A 20,157-nucleotide genomic window follows, 5' to 3' on the forward strand; every position below is an offset into this window, starting at 1 on the left:
CTTTCTTTCTCTCAAATAAACAAATAAAATCTTAAAAAAATAAGAATAAGGTCACAAGCTGGCAGAAAAGTAAACAATATGAGCAGAGTTCACAGAACAAAGTTCCTAGTCTATGAAAATATGCTTAATGTCCCTTAAAATACAGTAACTACAAATACTAAGAAGAGTGAAATGAATATATATATACATATATATATATATATATATATATATATATGAAAATAGATATATCCACAGTCATTAAGTGTGTATTTTGCTGCATGTAAATTATACCTGAAAATTCTTAGAAAACTGATTGGATGGGCAAAGATTACAATGCCTGATTGCAGAGTATATTGGCAAGGGCAGGAGGCAGCAGGTGCTTGTACTTGTTGTTAGTGGAATTGATACTACTACAGTTTTGGCGTAGTGTATTTGGTTTTAACACATGAACTTCATCTGAGTATTATTTAATCCTTGAACAGTTTTCTTCTAATTGGACACCCTGCAAAGAGTAATTTAATTGAAAATGATTTAGTTTTACCAAATATTTCTTTTAAAAGGACTTAGGTAGGTTTTCCAAAGGTGTAGTGGTTATGATAGCCTCATGCATGTGTTCAGTCTGATTATCTTCTGAGTAATTGATGTGGTAGGAGTGTTTTGAGCATAGATGAAAGATCCCAATAGAGGAGTCTGTAAAATTAGTCATGTTATAAAGGGGTTACTGATTGTTTTGAAAATTATCAAGCATATATAAACAATGCAATTCATAATAATGCCTGCCACTTGCATTTCTTCAGTGGCAAGTATTTATTGAGTACCATCTGTGTGCAAGACAACATGCTAGGTGCCACAATAATGTGTTGTAGTAATGTGTTAGCAGAACTCCTTTTCCTTCATGAAGGATGAATTTCCTTCATTAATGATTAACTTATTGGCTTTATTCTCTGTAATTTGGATAAAAGTGGGATGCAGCTTTATAACTAGGCAACATCTCTAATGATAAAGATGACCCCTAATAGGAGAATTGTGTCTGGATTAGGATGAACTGTATATAGACTATAAATGCATGTAGGAAGCCATAGCTTTGGATTTCCCTGAGTGCAGGGACTCTTAACTGAGTGTGTCTCTTGTGGACTGTGGAGGGCATGCCTGTACAAGAGATGTTGCCTTCTGTTGGGTGTAGGACTTTTAAGCCAAGGTGAGCCCCCTACATGTGTGAATCTCAGCCCTTCATGCCAAACACAATAGCTCCTGACAGCTGTGAGGACTGTTGAAGAGACTTTAGGAGGACCTTGCTGTCCAGTTGTTAGCTCTGCTGTCTTGCCAGGGGACAGAAGCCGAGGGTGGTCCATGGTAGTCTTGTTAGCCTGCATGTTTAACTGAGCTTAAGATGATCACCTTGTGGGCTGTTGCATTCATTTGAATAGCAATTGAAAAGTAAATAATAATGAAAAAAATGCTATAATCTCTAAGGAGGACAACTTGGCAATTAAAAAAAATCATACATATAAAATGATCACAAATTCCCTTTGAGGAATTTATTGGTACAGCTGTGTATGTGGTAGGCAACTGCTGGTAAAACAGAAGATTAGAAAAAACCTGCATTTCCATTAATAGGAAAGTACAGACATAAATTATGGAATATCCATAGAGGGGAATGGAATTGTTGAAAAATAATGAAGTGAATTTATTTGTACTGAATTTTCTACGAGATATATTGAGTGAACATGGCACTATTCAGAATAGTATTTGTGCTGTTTGTTTAAAAGACAACAAAAATATGCTTGCATATGACCAGAATAACTGCAGGTTTACATAGCATATTGGGTTAAGAGTGGTTGCCTGTGGATGGGGAGGGATAAAGACTCTCTCTCTTTTTTGAGTATAGTTGACACACAAGGCTACATTAGTTTCAGGTGTACAACATAGTGATTCAACATCTCTACATACTATGCTCACCACAACAAGTATAGCTACAGTCTGTCGCCATACAAGGCTATTACAGAATCATTGACTGTATAATCTGTACCTTTCCTATGACCCCTTTTTTTTTTGTTTTAGATGACATCCTAGGGAGTACTCTGCCCCTACCTCTCAGATTATGAATTCCAAATACATAGAGAGCCCCTGTGTGCCCCACCTGGCTCCCTTTGCCTCTCCTGTCTCTATTTGCCTTGTCCCATTTCTAACCTGATTTTAGTGTTTATCATTCTTTTGTCAATCTTTATACTTTTGCAACATGGATAAAAAAAATGGGTATGTAGATTGTGGTATAGCCATACCTACATGGAGTATAATCCAGCAGTGAAAATAAATAAGTTTCATTTGCATGTAATCAATATGTGTAAATCTCAGAAGCCTGTGGTTGAGCAATGCTTATGCTTCTTTTTGAATTTTTACAATGTGCTTATTCAAAACAGATAAATCCTTGAGGATTTAGGCTGTGTTTGGTTTTGGCAAAATGTCAGTATGTTATGTGTTTGTCTTTTTCTTTCCCTTAGGTGATTTGTGTTGCAAATGTAGGTTTGCTAGGATGCCATAGTTCTGAATATTATAAGTACTCCATTGATTAAAGACTTAATGATTATTGACACTTTTTAGGGGGTGTGGGACAATACTTTTTACCTTTGCTTAATAGTTTATTTGGCAATTTTGGATAATTTATTAATCATGGTCAATTCCTTCCTTTTGATACTGCTTTTTACTAATTGCTGTTCTCTTTTATGGCTTAAATCGTAGATTGCCCTCTTAGACTCCCCCACAGCCTTAAGTATGGAGGAGAAACTTCAGCAGAATGAAGCAAGAGTAAGTGATACCTTGACTTTCTATTTTTTAAATCCTAACTTTTGCTGTTATTTTAAGTGCATGCTTTTTAGTACTTGCTGTTTGAAACTCATTTTTCTTTCCTCATTTCACCTAACCCTCCCTCTTTGTCCCATCCCATTTTTAAAGAACCACAATAGGGGTGCCTGGGTGGTTTAGTCAGTTAAGTCTCTGACTTCAGCTCAGGTGATGATCTCAGGGTCCTAGGATTGAGCCTTGCTGTCTGGGTTCCCTGCTCAGCTCTCTGCCCCTACCCCTGATTGCTCACTCTCTCTCTTTCTCAAGTAAGTTGTCTTTATGTATCTCATAATGTTCTCTATGACTTATTAAATGAGATTTGTCTGGTACATGATGGTTAACTGCAACTGAAATTCATGTGTAGGCAGTGCTGATGATGCAGTGAGGCTGCTGAGTTCCTCAGAACAGATGAGAACCCTGGGTTGGGGGAGGCCACGTTCAGCATTCATGAGACGGTGGTTCCCAGCTTAATAGTAGCTGAAGCATGACCACCGTTTAGTTTTTTGTCATCCTTTTACTTTGTTTCCAGTGGGAAATGTGGTACTTGGAGAGTCTGAATACTTCAGGTGGCTGCCAAGTTTCCCTTAAGCTAGTGAGAGTCAAGGCAGAAGAATGAGTGGTAGTGAGTGACTGGCAGAGAAAGGAGCCCTGGAGATGTGACCTGATGTCAGTGCTGGTGTGCAGGCACTTTCTGAAACCCAGTTTCATGGCTGACCTGGTTCTATACTATTTTTGTTTTGAAAAAATAGTCCTCTGTGGAAAGAAAAACAGGCGTTGAGAACATTTTTAGGGTTGAATTTTGTTCACTGTGCTGAATGGTTAAAACAGATTGAGAAAGAAAATTGGATTCTGTTGGTAAGGTCTTCAAGAATACACAATATTGAAAATATAAATTGGATTGTAGTTAGGAACGTGTTGACACTTCCCTAGATAATTATGTTGATGAATTTGCTGATAATAGCATTAGTAAAAACATTAGTTTCTTAATCCCTATTTTTCTCATGAAATTTTATATTTTAGTACTTCAAATTCTAATTTTGAGTGCTTTGAAATGTCCGGATATAGTCTTAAATTGTTTTTTACTAATAGTTTTTAGGAATACCTAGCAATTTAATAAAAACCAATAAACATTTTAATTTGAAAGCATTACACATGCTGTGACAGAAATGACTACCTATCTTGTTCATAACAATTTGTAAGTTTTAATCTAGCTTTTTGCTGACCTTTTCAGTCGTTTGCTATCAGCTTGGCTATAAATCTTGTCACCTGATCATTTGTTAGAGGTGGTATCACATGTTTGTTTTATAAATGAAGATTATTTGCTTTAAATTCAATAGTAAAACCAATTCAAGGCATACTTAACGATTTGTTTAAAGCTAGAATTATTTGATTGATTGGAAAAGGATTGATCGGCTTGTCGTTTCTTCATGGAACACATGCCTGTTGGTGAAATGCAGAAGGATTTACTGTTGAATGCTGTATTTCTCAGATAAATTGCCAGTGAGAATCTGTTAACTGATTATTTTCATAAATTGGTAAATTCAATACACCAATCTTATCTTTTCCTGTAGGGAGAGAAGGCATAAGACTACTCCCTCTCTGAAAGCATTTCCAAAACAATCCCTGAGAGCCATGTGGCTTTAATTGCTATCATTAGAGGCTGAGGTTGGCATCACTCAGGGGATGAAAGAGCAGAGTATATGTGCAGTTCTAGGCAGCAAAGGCAGTCTTTGCAAACCATTAAAAACCCGGAAAAAGCAAGGCTAGAGAGGGTCAGTCCTGTGTCTTTTATTTATTTATTTTTAACCAAGAAGAAAAATGGCTTTTGACTTTACTAACTAGTAAAAATGAGGAGTGTGATTTTAGCTCAGTCCAGTCATGTTTGGGGTAAATGGAGTAAAATGAGTGACCGCTGAATGGTTGGTACAGGTGGGTTAGATATGTCTTGGTTTTCCTCTTGGGTAAACTGTCACTCTGGTGTCTCCACCTCTTGTCAGTCACACAGGCTTTCAGTCAGGAAGGTTTCTGCCATGGATGCCTTTTCTAGTTACCATACTCAATGCATGTGGACAGTGTTCTCCTCTTGGAAGAGAGAGTGCCAGCAGGTGTGTTCGGGCACACACTTTGGGCTGGCTAAGTCAGCTAACCTCTCAGTAGGAAGAGCAGTGTGGAGGGGAATCTGAATGGGAGTGGGGAGCTGACACAAGTGCTAAATTAGAGGAGGAGAGGGGCTTTGAAAGGACGAGTGTCGTGTGTCTAATCATGTCACCCCCATCACTCTGTTTTAGCTTCAGGGATACTCCTTTCACAGGATATATTCTTTTTTTCTTTTTTCCTTTTTTGTTTTTTCCTACTTCTTGGTCAGGTACTAGATCAGCATATCACTGAAGTACTTACGAGAATTACTTACTAGGACCATTGAAAAAGTTTTATGGAATTGGAAGAATATTTTCACTGAATCTAAGAAGCTATTTCCACCTGTGCTGTGTTCAACATTTGGGGATATTTTCTCCCTTAAATAACAGTAGACTGGAAAGAAGCTGATTTTTATCAAAGGATTTTTGCTTCTACTAAAAGAGTTAATTAAAGAGCTATCTTTTTTTTTTTAAAAGAATGAGATTTATAATTAGCTAAAACAGATTAGCTCTTAAAGAAATTAGCTGAGAAAGCAGATTATCTCTTAAAGAAAACTGCAGCATCCAAGGTGATTTAATCATCACATCTAATTAGAAGGAAACAGAAATCACTGTTTTTTAGGACTTAAAGTATAATCAGGAAAAATTAACCCATTTAATGCTGCCCTGTGATTCTTAAACTTGTCATTTTTGGTTAATATCCAAAGAAGCAGCTTTTATTTAAGTATACCATGAAAAGAGTGTTATAAAACTCTAGGTACCTTGATGAATTTTTCCCTATTCTTTCCTCTGCCTTAGTGTGGGTCATAGGATGAGATCCGCTTGTTTGATTTATCTTTGGTGTTGGTTCTTTCAGAGATTGAAATTGCTATATAATTAAATATATTGTGCATCCTCTATAAGCTATAAGAGTTAGGACACTTTCTGGAAGAAAACCATAGTAATTTTCTTATGGAGCAATCACATGTGTATTTTTCCTTTTAGGTTCAAGAATTGACCAAGGAATGGACAAATAAGTGGAATGAAACCCAAAATATCTTGAAAGTAAGGACTGTAATAAGGGGCCATAATCTTACTATCTTGGCTTGAATAGGTAAAACTTTTTTTCTTTCTCCCTCAAATATGGCTATTACGTGTTTTGCTTAAGGTAAGATCAGTGACTTTTGGGGAATTGGGGTTCTGGTTTGATTTTGAAGAAACGGAAATAAAACTATGAGACGTCGAAGCTCTGTGTGTTTTAGCAAGTAGAGGGGATGCTGATACTTAAGGTATCTGTTTCTACTTGTTGGGGTTTTTCCATTTGTGACTCAGCCCATATTAAACTCACCTTAATGTTCAAGGGCATCCACTTTGCCTTCCTGCTTTTGTGAAATCCAGCATAAAAACAGTATGTTAAATGAGAGAAAAAAAAAATATGTCCCATGGCAATACTGTAGAGTGCGCTGTATAACATGGCTAGGTCTCAGAAATTTTTGGACTAGAATTTTGATCTGTTCTCTCAAGGGCTTGGTAGATGTGGTCTGCCTGTTTGGGGAGGGTCTTTGTGAAAGGATATCACCAGTGGCCTCCAGTTTTCATCCTCAGAATGCTTCAAAATACACGTTTCTTCATGTTCCCAGTTTTTGCTGAGTTGCAGAAAAGCTGAGTCATCTGTTGAGGGTCAGCTGTGGCAGGCGTGAAGTTCAGACCTGAGTATAAGCTTTGATAGCGTCTGACTTCACTCATGTGAGAAGGTGATTCAGAGACTGCTGAATCCTGGGCTTGTGTTTGAGGCCTCTTTAGACAAAACTTCCCCGAAGGAGTGACGTCCCCTCTACCACTGGGAGACTGGATAAAGTTTAGCTGCGTGTCTTGGCAGAACCCTACCTTGGATCCCCTGTACATGAAAACGGGGCAGCCACTTAACTGTGTTATGGGGGCAAGCTCTTGAAGGCCTAATTAGCCAGTTTTGTGTCTCACAGCACTGAGAGGGGTCAGCAGCATATTGTATAAAGTTCTCCAGGTGCCATTTAGGTAGCTTGGCCTGCTCTGGGGCTGCACGAGACTGTTCTCATAAGGGGGAGGTTGCTCTGTGCTTTGCAGCCTGGGTGGGTTATAAGGGTCTGAGACATGATATTTCCGGTTACAGGAAGCACTGCCCTAAATGACTGTGTCTGAGTCCTGACGTTCTTGTCTACCCTCCTGGTTCTGATGCTAGTGTTAATATTATCTTGAGGTATCTCCTCAGTATTTCCTGTGTTGAGAGATTTTTGTGCAGGAAACGGAGCCAGGACTTCACTTGCATGTCAGGGGAGTTGGATGTGGAATAAACACCTTCACCCCCCAGACATGGGTAGTTTTCATCCTGTAGCAGACTCAGCTCTCAGAGGTAGTGCCACCACCTCTGTCTGTGAAGCTCACATTGTTTGACCTTTCATGGCACAATATATGCTTTCCTCAGTAAATGTACAAAGAGAGAGGATGGAAATCTGTTCCATATAAGGAAGAGAGAAACCAAATAGTAAGCTCTAAAAATTAGTGCATATAGTGCCACTTAGCACAGGTGCACCAGTACATTGAAAGACTTCAGTCTCCCCTTCCCCTTCTGTTGTGGGCTCTCCTGGTCCTCAGAGGAAAGGTTTTGTAACAGCCCTGAAGGAATCTGCCCAGAGCCACCATGATGAACCTGCCAGCTTTTGTTAGGCTTTTCCTCATAAGGTGATTCTGGGCCCTGAGCTAAGTTATCCTCCAGTTCCAATTCTATTATTCCTAAATCTTTTTCTTTTTTATAACTTGTCAAATGAAAAGAGTGGAAATGTGATGTGTGCTAGGTATTAAAGGTTATGAGAAAGACTAATGATGTTTCACAGTTTTCCTGTCTCTTGCTCTTGCAAGCCCATTTTGGATTTCTCTGCTAGTATTTGTGTTTTAAATCTGTAGTTGTTTTTTGTTCACATTTGATATTTTGAGGGCTATCTTCCTCTCATTGGAAGATAGTGTCTGAGGCTTTAAAAAAAAAAGCAGCTACTCAGATGCTGTTTGAAGACATTCTTTGGAAATTGATGAAAAAAGGGATTGTTATCTGATGAATTTGTATCTGTGTGGTTTGTGAAATACTTTTCCATATTTCTGTTGTGTCAGTCAGCTTTTGCTCCAGTAATGCTGTATAGAACCCACTCCAACCCAGTGGCTTGAAGCAACATTTTCCCTCATGCATGTGTAGGTTGGCTGGGGGTTGGCTGGGCTAGCCTGGTTTGGTTGGGCTTGGGTCCAGGCTGTGGGTGAGTTCTGGGTCTGCTCCACATGTCTCTCATCCTCTTGGACTACCTGTTGTCTGGGACATGCTCTTCTCATGGCCTTGGCCAATGTACAAGCAGGCAGGCCTAGTTGTGTCTTGAGCTTCTCATGCCTGCTGGCATCACATTGACCAAAGAAGGTCACTTAGCTGAACCGAAAATCAAGGGGGAAAGGAAGTATATACTTCATTCACAATAAGGCGATGCCAAGGTTATAAATGTACAACCTGCTTTGAGATTGGTTGTGTAATTTACACATGCCCATGATGAAATGTGAGTCTTTAAATTCTGAGAATTTGCTCTTCTGGTGAATTTACCCATTTTGTAGACACAGGCCAGTGAACCAGGAAATTCTCAGGATTATGTTCATTGTCAGAACCCACTTGTTGACTCTGCCAGTTTGTCAGTTATTGTCCTTTCCAAGCCCCAAATTCTGAATATCCAAGGAGTGACCTTTGGGGAGAAGAACAAAGAGCGTTAAAATATCCCAGAAATTGAAGGGAGAGGTGAGGGCTGATTTGGTGTGTTGGCACTGTGAGTGCCTGCCTTCTTGCTTTTTCTTGTCCAAGTTTATCAGTGAGTCATTTCAGAGGAGACACATGGGTATTGTTTGAAGAGAAGACCAAGGAAAAGAGCATAACCCATCTTCTTAGTCCTCAGAATGATCTTTGTTGGTGTTGAGCTACCTTTGCTGGTTGTTTGTATCTCCACCTTCAGTTAGGAGACTCGGGATTAGTTTATTGGCATATGTCACATGGAGTTGCTTCAGGAATGTATGGAAGCCTCCTCATGCAACAGTAGGAGTTTCAGTCAGTGTGGAAGACAGAGGTCCCTTAATGTCAGCATTACACTTGGAAATCCTTTCATTTCCCTGGAAATCACTAGATCCTGAGCTCCTGGATTCTCGCAAGCCAAAGAGTAACTGTTGCCTTCTTTTAATTTGGTCTGTGGCTGCCCTTGCTCTGGATGAGTGATCCAAGGTCCTCTCAAGTGGGGTGGTGGGAGAGTGGAAGGCTGCTGGCCAGATTTGTGCTCTGACAAAGGGTGAAGGCTCTCTATAGCCAGGCTGGTGGCACCATGGCGACAATGACAGAGCCTCAGGCTTTGATCTGTGAAACTCTGATCTCAGGCTTCAGTTCTCTTTCTGAGTAATTGGGTCCTGACACTAAACCACAACTGTCATAGACTCTGCTCCCTAGCTTGGAAATTAGGGTGAATGGCGACCTCTTCCCTGGGTCCCAGTTAACAGAATAAGAGAGAGTAAAGTAGTTGGGGTTATTGTGAAAGTGGCTAATGAAGGTAGAAAGTATGTTAGTCTTAAGGAGGCCGTTCTTGGACAGTTAGGTAATGAGAGTTTTATTATCCTCCACGATGTGCTCTGTATTCATTCTCTTGCCCCTTAACCTGCCTTCCTTAGTTTTATTAATCTTCATTTTCTGGAAATGAAAGTCCAGACTCCCAGAGGCACCAGTGTCTTCAGTGCTCTGTTTACTTTGACAGTTTCCTTGCCCAGCACCTCCGGCATCCCACCCACCCTGTCAGTGTCCGGCTGGTCCTGGAGCATACCTGCACGTCAGGTCTCTTAGTGTTTCTTGGCCTGTGTTGCTCCCCATTCCATATGCTTCCCCTTTCTGGCCTGTCAGAATCCATGGGGAAGTTCCCTCTCTCTGGTTACACTTTTCCCCCATTTCTCATCTGGAATGATTTTGCTCTCGTTGGACCTTTATAGCATTTGGTTTTAACCCTGTCACAGCATCCATCATAATCTGAGGTTGTGGCCTTGGTTTCTCCCTCTGAACAGGAGCAGGGTCTGGGCAAGGACCATCTCTTTATCATTCTGGGAGCCAGCTTCTGGAACTCTGCTTCTTGCAGAACAGGCATGCAGCAAAAACTTAACCACATTTAAGTAATGCCAAGAAACAAAAACCAAGAGCTTTATATTAATTTGCTAGGGTTGTCTCATGAAATATCACAGAATGGGGGCTTAAAGAGCAGAAATTTATTTTCTCTCAGTTCTGGAAACTAGAAGCCCAAGATCAAGGTGTCGGCAGGGTTGGTTTTTCCTGAGGCTTCTCTTCTTGGCATGCAGTTGGCTCCCTTCTCTCCGTGTCCTAACATGGCCTTTTCTTACTGTGCCAGGACTGCTGGTCATCCTCTGTACATCCTGATCTCCTCTTTTTGTAAGGACATCACTCAGATTGTACCCTAAATGCTTCATTTTAGTCTATTTACTTCATTAAAGGCCCTGTCTCCAGACACAGTTTTGTCCTGAGGTACTAGGGATTAGGACTTCAACACCTGAATTTTCAGGGGGCACAATTCAGCCCGTAAGAGCCTGGAAGCATATAGAGCTGATGACATGGTGGGAGAAGTAACACGGAGTGTTGTGCCGGCATGGTCTTCTTCCTACCTCCACCTTCCATCATATGTTCCTCGTTCTTCTTTGAAAGGCTTGCATGTGAGTGTGTGTGTTTTATTCTTGGAAGGAACACGGGTGGCTACATTCCTTTAGATTATAGTCCAGTCCTTCTTTTGGTTCAGGTAGGTATTCACCATTTCAAGTGGGGCTCCTGGACCAGCAGCAGCGTCATCGTCTGAGAGCTGGTGAATGGTGTAGGCTCTCGAGCTCCACCCCATATGTGCTAAGTCAGAATCCAAGATTCTGGGATCTGCATCATAATGTTTGAGGAAAGCTGGAACAGTCTTGGGCTTCTTTGCCCTCAGATCCCTTCTCCGCCCTCTCTGACTCTGCCCTGGGTTATCATGGGGGACTGACTCCTAGGGGGCTGCCCTCTCTTGGGTTCCTGCATGACTCCCTGGGAGATTGGAGTGAGAAAACAGACCTCTTCTGCTCCAGTTTCTTGTAGCATCTGCATGGCCCATTCCGGGTGCAGCTCTGGCCTCGTCACTGTGTCCCTCCTGCCCAGGAGTGATTTTGGTTCCTACTTTTGTTAGTGTGCGGGTGGCCTCACCATCCCCAGTGGCTTTTAAGCTCCTCTTTCAGTCAGGTAGCCAGTTCCCTGTATTTAAAGCCTTTGGGATGTCAGCACTGAAGTAGCTTCTGTCTCAGGGTTTGACCTGGTCTGGTACCAGAGTCCCACATCCCGGTCTCTTGACATGCTACGCCAGCTCCTGAGAATCCGTGTTGACTTTTCTTTTCTTTTTGATTTCTCTTTCTAGTCTCTTAGAGTGCTTCCCTAGCATGTTTTTCATCCTGCCTGAATTTGTGTTAAACTGTGATAACTCTCTTGGGTCTTGGAACTTAATGCTGTGATAAATCCAGCATCTATAAGCCTTAGGATCAATGCATTCCTGAGGCCTGGATATCAGTTCCCCTCCTGCTTAGCTTCAATACTGCGCTGCCTGCTTAGTGTTTGAAGTGGTTTATAAAGTGACCACTTAATACTTCTCCCGTGTGCCTTTTGGCTTGGCTTTTTATAAATCCTGTTTGTTTTACTGCTGATGAGTTTTTCACATAATGAGTCTCCAAATGCATTGTCCATTTCCACTTTCTTTCCCTCCACCCTGCCCTTCACATGCCTCTTTGGTTTGTGTGCTCTGTACACATTTTGGTTTCTCTGTTCTACCATTTTATACACGACTGAAAAAATGCTCAAAGATATGTTCTCTGACTTCCAAATAACTCCTTGAGTTCTGTGCTTCAGAATACATCACAGTCAGTTTGGACTGCAGCATAAAGCTCTCAAGTGTCTGACAGATGGTGCGGCAGAAGGGAGTGCTGACTCTGTGCAGGTCTGTCCAGAGCCGAGCTGCAAAGTGCTGCCTGCAGGCTTGAGAGTGCGCTCGGTGTGAATCCCTCCAGCACTGACTACTTTTCTAATTTTTTAGTAGGGAGGGTCTCCTTCTTACTGAAAACATTTCCTTTGATTACTCAGGATCCGACTTGCTTTTGTGTTTTCATTGCCCTGCGCAGGGCATCTGACTGTGACTTGGCACAAGGCTAGGTCGGGGAGGAAGCAGGCTGCTGATACGCAGTCTGCAACTGGAGAGACTTGCCCTTGAAAAGTGAGCTAGTTGTATAAGTTGAATGAAAATTGTTTTGTTTTTTTCCCCAGACATTAATTAAACAGATTTTTTTTCCTCACACACAGTAAACAATGTTTGTTGAACGGAATTTGGAGGGTGGAGCATATGTGAATCTCTGTGATAGTGGGATCCTAATACAAATGATTTAAGTTTAACTTGTGCTGGTGTCTTAATATTCCCTCTCTGGGGAAGAGAAGAGGCAGGATACGACAAGTCCATGGCAGAGCTGGATAACACTTCGATGGAAGAAGAAAGTGTCTTACTCTTTCAGAATGTTTTGACTGATAAGAGACAGAGTAAAATGAAATTGGAATCCTTTCTTGGTTTAAGATTTTCTGAGCTTAAATTTCATGGATAGGCTTCTTTTAAACCAACTTATTTCTGTTTTATGATAGAATTAGTCACCTGAACTTTTGTCTCTGGAAGATTATGGCAACCTATAAAAGATTTTTTTCCCCCTAGGCTGTCTGTAGTTCTCCATTTCATGGAGCAAACATGTGTTGGGGAGTATAATGAGTTTGGAAGCAGCGCTAATAATGGGGGCTGTTGCTCAGGAGCTTGTGGTGGGCCTTTGGATTCCTGCTGCCCAAGGCACCAAATCCTGTTTGTAGAAAACCTACAAACAAATCATGGGAGAGATGATGCTTTATGTGGCCTTTGTCTCCTTTAGATGTGGTTAATCTTGACCTCTTCTTGGTACAAGAATTGAACCCGGGGATAGCTCTAGGACAGAATTTTATTTATGGACATTGATTTTGCCCAGATTTTGGATGAGGGAAGGGACATTTGTTTCAACCATGGGTCACATTCCTTATAAGCAACGTTTGGGCATTTGATGGCTCAGAATTCTGCCCTCACATAGACTCGCATATTGTTTATAGCTTGTAATAGCCTCTAAAAATACAGTGTCTCTAGAGCTAATTTGGCTACGTGAAGGTAGTACACTGAATTTCCAAGGGTTCATCCAAGCAGAGATTGGCTACTATAGGTGTTTTAGAAGTCAGTGCTCTCTCCCCTTTGGTTTTCATTGTGAAGAGAGAGTCAGTCCAGCTCAGCTCCTGCTTATTACTGGTGTCCATGTGCAGGTCCTGCCTCTTTACGATCTCAGTAACTGCATTGTGAGTTTCATTTTTAAAAGTTTTAAAAACTTTATTTTCAAACTTTTGAAAGCTTTTCGGTAAAGAAGGGATGAAAGTTGGTGAGCATTTTTTTTTTTTTGGACATACCAATATCCTAATCTAGGATTGCTGCCTATGTTGATAAAGAAATTCTTAGTGTTACTGTGAATTTAAAAATATTTTCTCTATAATGGCTTGCCTCGCTTGACTCACTTTATCTCTTCCATCCATCTACCCACCATCCATTTCATGCATCCATCCATTCCTGTTCTCTTCTCTCTCCTTCCCTCATTCAGTAGATGCTGTCAATAAACACATGTTTAGTATATTAGACATAGTTCCAAGCACCGAGTATAACCAATGAATAAAGCAAAAAAATCCCTGCCCTTGTGGAGACTATTATATCCTAGTGTTAGAAGACTCCCCCCGCCCCCAGTTGGGCATTCATATGTAAAACTCCCATAACTTCTCCTCTCCTTTTAAAAATATTTGTTGGGGCACCTGTGTGGTTCAGTTGATTTAAGCCACACATCAGGCTCTGTGCATGGAGTCTGCTTCAGATTCTCTATCCCTGTTTCTCCCACTTCACTCATTCTCAAATAAATAAAATCTTTAAAAAATTGATTTATTAACAAAATAACACTCCTGATGTGTGATGTCTGAGGCCTCAGATTATGTAAACTACATGTCTTTTTCAGTTATAGTATTTTATTAAATGTATTAAGTAAATTTATTAATATATGTCTATAGTGCTTTGAAAAGCCCCAGAGGTGTAGAAAGCATTTTTATTTTTTATTTTTTTAGAGAGCACGGGGGAAGGGGTAGGGGGATGGGGGAGAGAGAATTTTAAGCAGCCTTCACACCCAGCATGGGAGCCCAATACAGGGCTTGATCTTACGACCCTGAGATCATAGCCTGAACTGAAATCAAGATTTGGATGCTTAACCAACTGAGCCGCCCAGGTACCCAGCATAGAAAGCATTTTTAAAGTTGATATTCATTAGGATGTGAATGAGGATATAGTTTCTGTTTTGTTTGTTGCAGAATGGTCTGAATGCTGAATAAATGGAAAGTTAGAAAGGTTCCACTTGGGGTTATGTTACTAGAGAGGTTGTTTATGAATGAGCTCATAAATGTATGCTTATCATTCCTTCTGTTAGGTTATAAACTCCTTGAGGTCAGGGAACATGTTCAATAATTTTTGTATATCTCATAAATTCTAGTGCTTTGTATACTAGTTCTTTATAACTAGGAAGTGTTCACTAAATAATGGTTGAACTCACCAGCTATGTTCTCCCATTTCTGAGAATGTTTCAGGACAAGTTTGAGGACTTTTGCTGCATAACAGTCTGCCCTAAAACCTACTGGCTTTAGAGACTCATTGTTTTCCATGATTTTGTGGTACAGGCTGGCTCAGCAGATTCCCAGGATGGTCCAGGATGGCTGGTGGTTGGCTCAGTTTCAGCTGTGGATGATCTCACCTTGTTTCTCTCATCCTCAGGCTCATTTATATGCTGGTCTCCAGGGAGGATAAAGCCCACTATTGAAGCTTTTTTCAAACCTTCATTGGTACTTCATTTGGTAATATCTCCTTGGCCAAAGCTACTCATATAGTTAAAACCAGAGTTAGGTATGAGGGAATTACCCAACTACATGGGTTCAGGGTGAGCAGTGATTCTTTTCATTTTTGCAAAAAACTGACCACAAGCATCTTTTTCTCTGTTCTTCTTGTCCCCTTGCCTTACCAACCAGCCCCAGTGATTTGCAACTGTGTTTGTATGTGTGTGTGTTCTTACCTTTTCATAGAGGACAGTATGGAAAAGAGAGAGGATTGGGATGGGGGTTGCAATAAAAATGACTTGAGAGAGCATTTTAAGAATTTGTTTCCCCTACTCTGTAGACTAATGTGGATGACTTTGTGTCTGTTTGAGCACAAGTCACCTACAAAATTCCCAGGTGTAAAACCCTTTATCTTTTTTAGGGCATTCACACATACTATCTCATTGGCTCTTTCTTGATCTGAAACAAGAGAAAAAAAGATGTGATTGCACCTGACATAGTATGAACTTGTTAATTTGTCAACCTCTCATGAAAGTTAGACCCTGATGTTAATTTCCATCAAACTGCTTGTTCTTCCTTTTCTAAAGTTCTGCTCTTGCAACTGTTTTTTAAGACGAAGGGCAGAGTAATACCGTTCATTGTTCTCTGCAACTGGGACTTGATAATTAATGGGGGAGACCACTGTCAACACTACGGCACGGGGGTTGACTGAAGAACTTAGCAGGGTCAGAGACTAAGCGAGCCATTCCCAGAACCAGCTCTGATACTTTTAATAATGCCAAGGCTGCCATATTTTCCATGGCAGTTTTCATCTTGAAGGAACTGCTCATAAATAAAGGCAATGCAAGTATATGTTGGTTCTTACTTTTGAATAACGTTTCTGGAGCAAAAGGCTCAGAAATAAGTCAAATGCACCCTGTTAAATGTTGGAACCATGCGATAAATTATTTTGAATACATAGGGGATTTTCCTTCTGATCTTTTGCAGTGAGGCATGTGCACTGACGGGCTCTTACTGCATATTTATTGCCACGGTCAGGGAGGAAAAGATTGGTTGTATGAAAGTGTGCTTTATGTACACCTGAATTCACTGGGTGTGCTTAAAGTGTAGAAACTTGGGTTTTTTTGGAAGGAGGGATTAAAAAGCGACCATTTCATGGTACAGATCAGTTTACTGTTCATGTCACCCAGGAGCACATCTGACTCCCCTTGGATGAGTTCTAGCAGTTGTGAGAGGAGTACATGCTCTGGGGAGTGGGGTGGATGTGGAATGAGGAGATGGCTCATAGCCTACCTTACCTAGAGACCTTAGCCTTTGCATTCTTCTGACCATCGTCATCTTGACCTCTCCGTTTCTCAGACCCTCACTGTCTGATGCAGACAATAATCGTACCTATCGTGTAAGGTGACAAATGAACACAGGATTTTTTTAAAAAAGATTTTATTTATACATGAGAGACAGAGAGAGATTAGGGCATAGACACAGGCAAAGAGAGAAGCAGGCTCCATGCAGGGAGCCTGATGTGGGACTCGGTCCCAGGACTCCAGGATCCTGTCCTAGGCCGGAGGCAGGCACTCAACAACTGAGCCACCAGGTGTTCCCACTTATAGGATGTTTAGAGTGGTGACCAGCACATAGTTAAGTGTAAGCAATTTCAGTACTGTTTACTACTTGGTTGCCAGTAATAGGTGCCTTCCCAATTGGGCAGGAAAAAAAAAATCATATATATGGAAGCTTTCAAAAGTATATAATTTTATGCAGTTACAATGTGGCATTACTTCCAAGACATTTTATGGTATAGTATTTTATGTTTGTTTATTTCAAGTAATAGAAAATCCAATTCCAGACTTGCTTAAATGATAAAGGGGTTTATTAGTTCATAGAAGAGTAATGGTTTGGAGGTAGCATGGGATTTAGGCATGGTTGGGATCAGGGCTCTGGTTGTCTGGGATTGTTATTGGATTTACCTTTTTGTTATATTGACTCTTCATGCATTCTGCTCTTGGAATGGCAAAGCAAGAGCAGTAGTTATAACTTTATATTCACCTACCATACCATCTAAATTTGAGGTGTCTGGGTTTCATAGTCCCCAACAGAATTCTGAGCTTAGCACTGAGTGGTGCAGTTTTGAACCAACTCGTGGGGCCAGGGAGATACCCTGTGCTGACTGGCCTTGGTTTGGGTTATCTAAGTCAATCACTTTGATAAGGTGATCAGGGTGACCCTGATGGGTTGAGATGAATCAGGGCCCAACTGTGAGCTGGGGTGAGGTCAAGACCACTGGCCACAGCAGCTATGCACTGTGTGGTGCGAGAGTGGGTGAATCTTGGTGATGCCATCCTTGTTTTCCACCACAGACAGAGAATCCGGTCGCTTACTGGAGTGGAAGGTATCCTCATTGCAAACAGGAGATGCAAGGTAGTTGAAACATTGCTTTATTCTGTAAGAGAAAGTGTTTCTGAGTACTTCCTTTATGACTCAGAAGTCCTATATTCAGCTGGAAAATTATGTGAAAGGGCCAGCTGAATATCTGGACTGTGGTGTGAAGATTTGATATGAGAGAAACTGCTCTTTTTTGTGTTAGAATTGAAAGATGGCACACAACGAATTCTGTGTATTTAAATACATTTTCCTCTTCTCCTTTAGATTGTTTACATTATTTGATATGAACTCCCAATGTGGGTGTGTTCTCCTCTCCAGGTTTTCATATGTAGCATTGAATTTAGCTAAATTTCCAGTTGACCCCTTTAGCTTGATGTTTCCCAGCCTGGTCTACCTAGCAACAGTTACTATGAGCAGAGAGCTGGTATTGGCCTCCATCTGTAACACAACAGCAGGTTTTAAGAGATTACTTTTTCCTTAGTATTCTGCTTGATTTTGCCTTTGCATTATTCAAGGATGACAGCAATTTCTCTTAGCTCCAGGCAGCAAAGCCCCAAGTTTTTAAAGCAAAAGTGATGGTTTTAAGATGTATGTATCTGTAAAACAGTATAATTAGCAAGTGGGCATCTACTGATTGGTAGATGGACCTTGGTAGCGTGTGGATATTTATTACCAGTATATTCTGTTATTTGCAAGGGAGGGGAGATGGCTATATGTTTCTGATATCTCGTGTAATACTCTAGAGTACAGCTTTGCCAACTAAAAACAACTTTCCCGAGCAAGTTGTCTATGTCTCATCGATGAGTGGAGTTAGTTTCAAATAGTTGTGATTTCCCCTTGAAGGAGTGTAAGAACAAAGGTGTCACTGAAGGTGGTCATTTTCCTCGGGATCCTGTACAATCTGTACTAATGTGTTATATGGCCGCCTTTCTTGTCCTTGCCATTAAACTGAAAATTACACTGGCATTTTTAGCAGATTGGGCTGCAATGAGTGACAGAACTTGCTACGACACTTTAAGTTGTGAAGTCCAGTGTCTCGTCCAAAACAACTTAAATGTCAGTTATTCTGCACGCCATAGAAGTTGATTTTCTATGCACAAGAAACCAGAATCACTTGCAGACCTCTTTCAAAGACCACTTTGTGTGTTCTGCAGACTCAAGGAAGGAGCGATGTGGGAGATGGCACCCCAAGTCGGTACTTTGACTGGGTGCCCTGTGCCTCCTTGGAAGGGTAGGGACTCCTAGCCCTAAAGCATGTGGAAGATCATCCCTTAAAGCACACATCGACGTGGTTATTGCATGGGCGTAGGCTCCTGGAAAGAAATGGCACACACAACTTCTTGCTGGGTTTTGTAGGCCCACAAAGGGGCTCCAAGCATTTGGAGCCCTTGGGTGATGCCATTTGAAAGGAAAATTTCAACTGAATAGATTATTTTTTTTTGTTGAATAGAGTGATTTAGTCAAGCAATGTTTAAAAAAAGAAACTATTGGTATTCACTTTTTAAATCAAGGTTCAGCATACACAAAGTGTGCAAATCTGGTGTGCAGCTCAGTGAGCATATGTAAAAAACAAAAGTGCACCATCTGAAGTGGACAGGTCCCAAATTTTGATCTTTGCATACACTTATGTAACCCACACCCAGATCAAGGTAGAGAATATTTCCTACTCGCAAGAGGCTCCCTCTAACCCCTCCCTGGTCACATTATTTCCTGTCTTCCTCTCACAGAGGTAGCCACTGTTCTGACATCTGTCACATAGGCAGAGTTTGCCTGTTCTTGAACTTCATACAAATGGAATCATGCAGAATATTCTCCTTCTGTTTTTGGCTTCTTTTGTGCAGCATGTTGTCTGTAAGATTCATCCATGCTGTGTTTAGCAGTAGTTTCTTTTTTATTATGCAACTCTGCCACACTCATTTTATTCATTCTCTTGTTGAATATCTTTGTTTGGGTTATTATCTCCAGTCTTTTGATTATTACAAGCAGTGCTTCTGTGAACATCCTTGAACCTGTTTTGTCGGATTCATGCTTTCACTGGGCCCCCTTTTTCTGGCTCTCATTTTGGTCAGAGTTTGGCCTCGACTTGCCCTTCTCTGGTATACGTCTGCCCAGTCATTAAGGTCATAGACTCCTTGATCTGCACATCCCCTGTTCCTTGGCCAGCTGGCTCTCAGTCTGGGCAAGGCCAAGGGAGCAAGACAAGACCCCCTGCCCCAGCGGATCAGGTCTGGACCCAGCAGGAGCAAAACCACTCATCCACAAACAGCAGATGTTTGCCTTCAGTCTGTGTGGTGTAATTTTTTTCTGTTTTCATCTGGATCTAGCTTAATTGGGTGATTAACACAAATCATTTCTGATTTCTATAGGTTTGTAGAAAGATAATTCTGAAGGTTCTTAATATACTCTGGATTTTTTTCCCCTCTAAATCTTCTTTTTTCATAGCTAGATATTTAATAATTTGTGTCCTATGTGCTGTTATGGACTATCTGGTTTTCTTTTGCTAGGTTCTTTTTTTTTTTTTTTTTAAGATTTATTTATTTATTCATGAGAGATACAGACTAAAAGGGAAAAGCAGGCTGCTCGCAGGGAGCCTGATGCGGGACTCGATCTTGGATCTCGGGATTATGACCTGAGCCAAAGGCAGGTGCCCAACCGTGGAGCCACCCAGGCATCCCTCCTTTGCTAGATTCTGAAGTCCAGAGGCTAGAGATATGTTCTAATTGTATTTGGACGCTACTGCCTTGCCCCCAAATTGCTTTGTGTCCAGCAATTTAATATTAAGAATAATAGTAGATTATATTTACTACACACTTATTT

At 41.0% G+C, this 20,157-nt stretch overlaps 1 protein-coding gene across 25 annotated transcripts in view; it reads left to right on the top strand.

Annotated features, from left to right (window-relative positions):
* The window catches only part of KIF16B (kinesin family member 16B), a 314,538-nt gene that overhangs the window by 65,353 nt on the left and 229,028 nt on the right, over positions 1-20,157 (top strand). For all 25 annotated transcript variants that reach the window (XR_013364784.1, XR_013364778.1, XR_013364780.1 and 22 more), the window contains exons 11-12: positions 2,722-2,787; positions 5,943-6,002. Coding sequence is in view for 13 of the 25 variants with exons in the window: in XM_077872132.1 (XP_077728258.1) it covers positions 2,722-2,787; positions 5,943-6,002 (126 nt within the window). In the remaining 12 variants the exon portion in view is untranslated. The remainder of the gene's footprint in view (positions 1-2,721; positions 2,788-5,942; positions 6,003-20,157) is intronic.

This window comes from Canis aureus, chromosome 26 (assembly GCF_053574225.1).
Source record: "Canis aureus isolate CA01 chromosome 26, VMU_Caureus_v.1.0, whole genome shotgun sequence".
Classification (NCBI taxonomy): domain Eukaryota; kingdom Metazoa; phylum Chordata; class Mammalia; order Carnivora; family Canidae; genus Canis; species Canis aureus.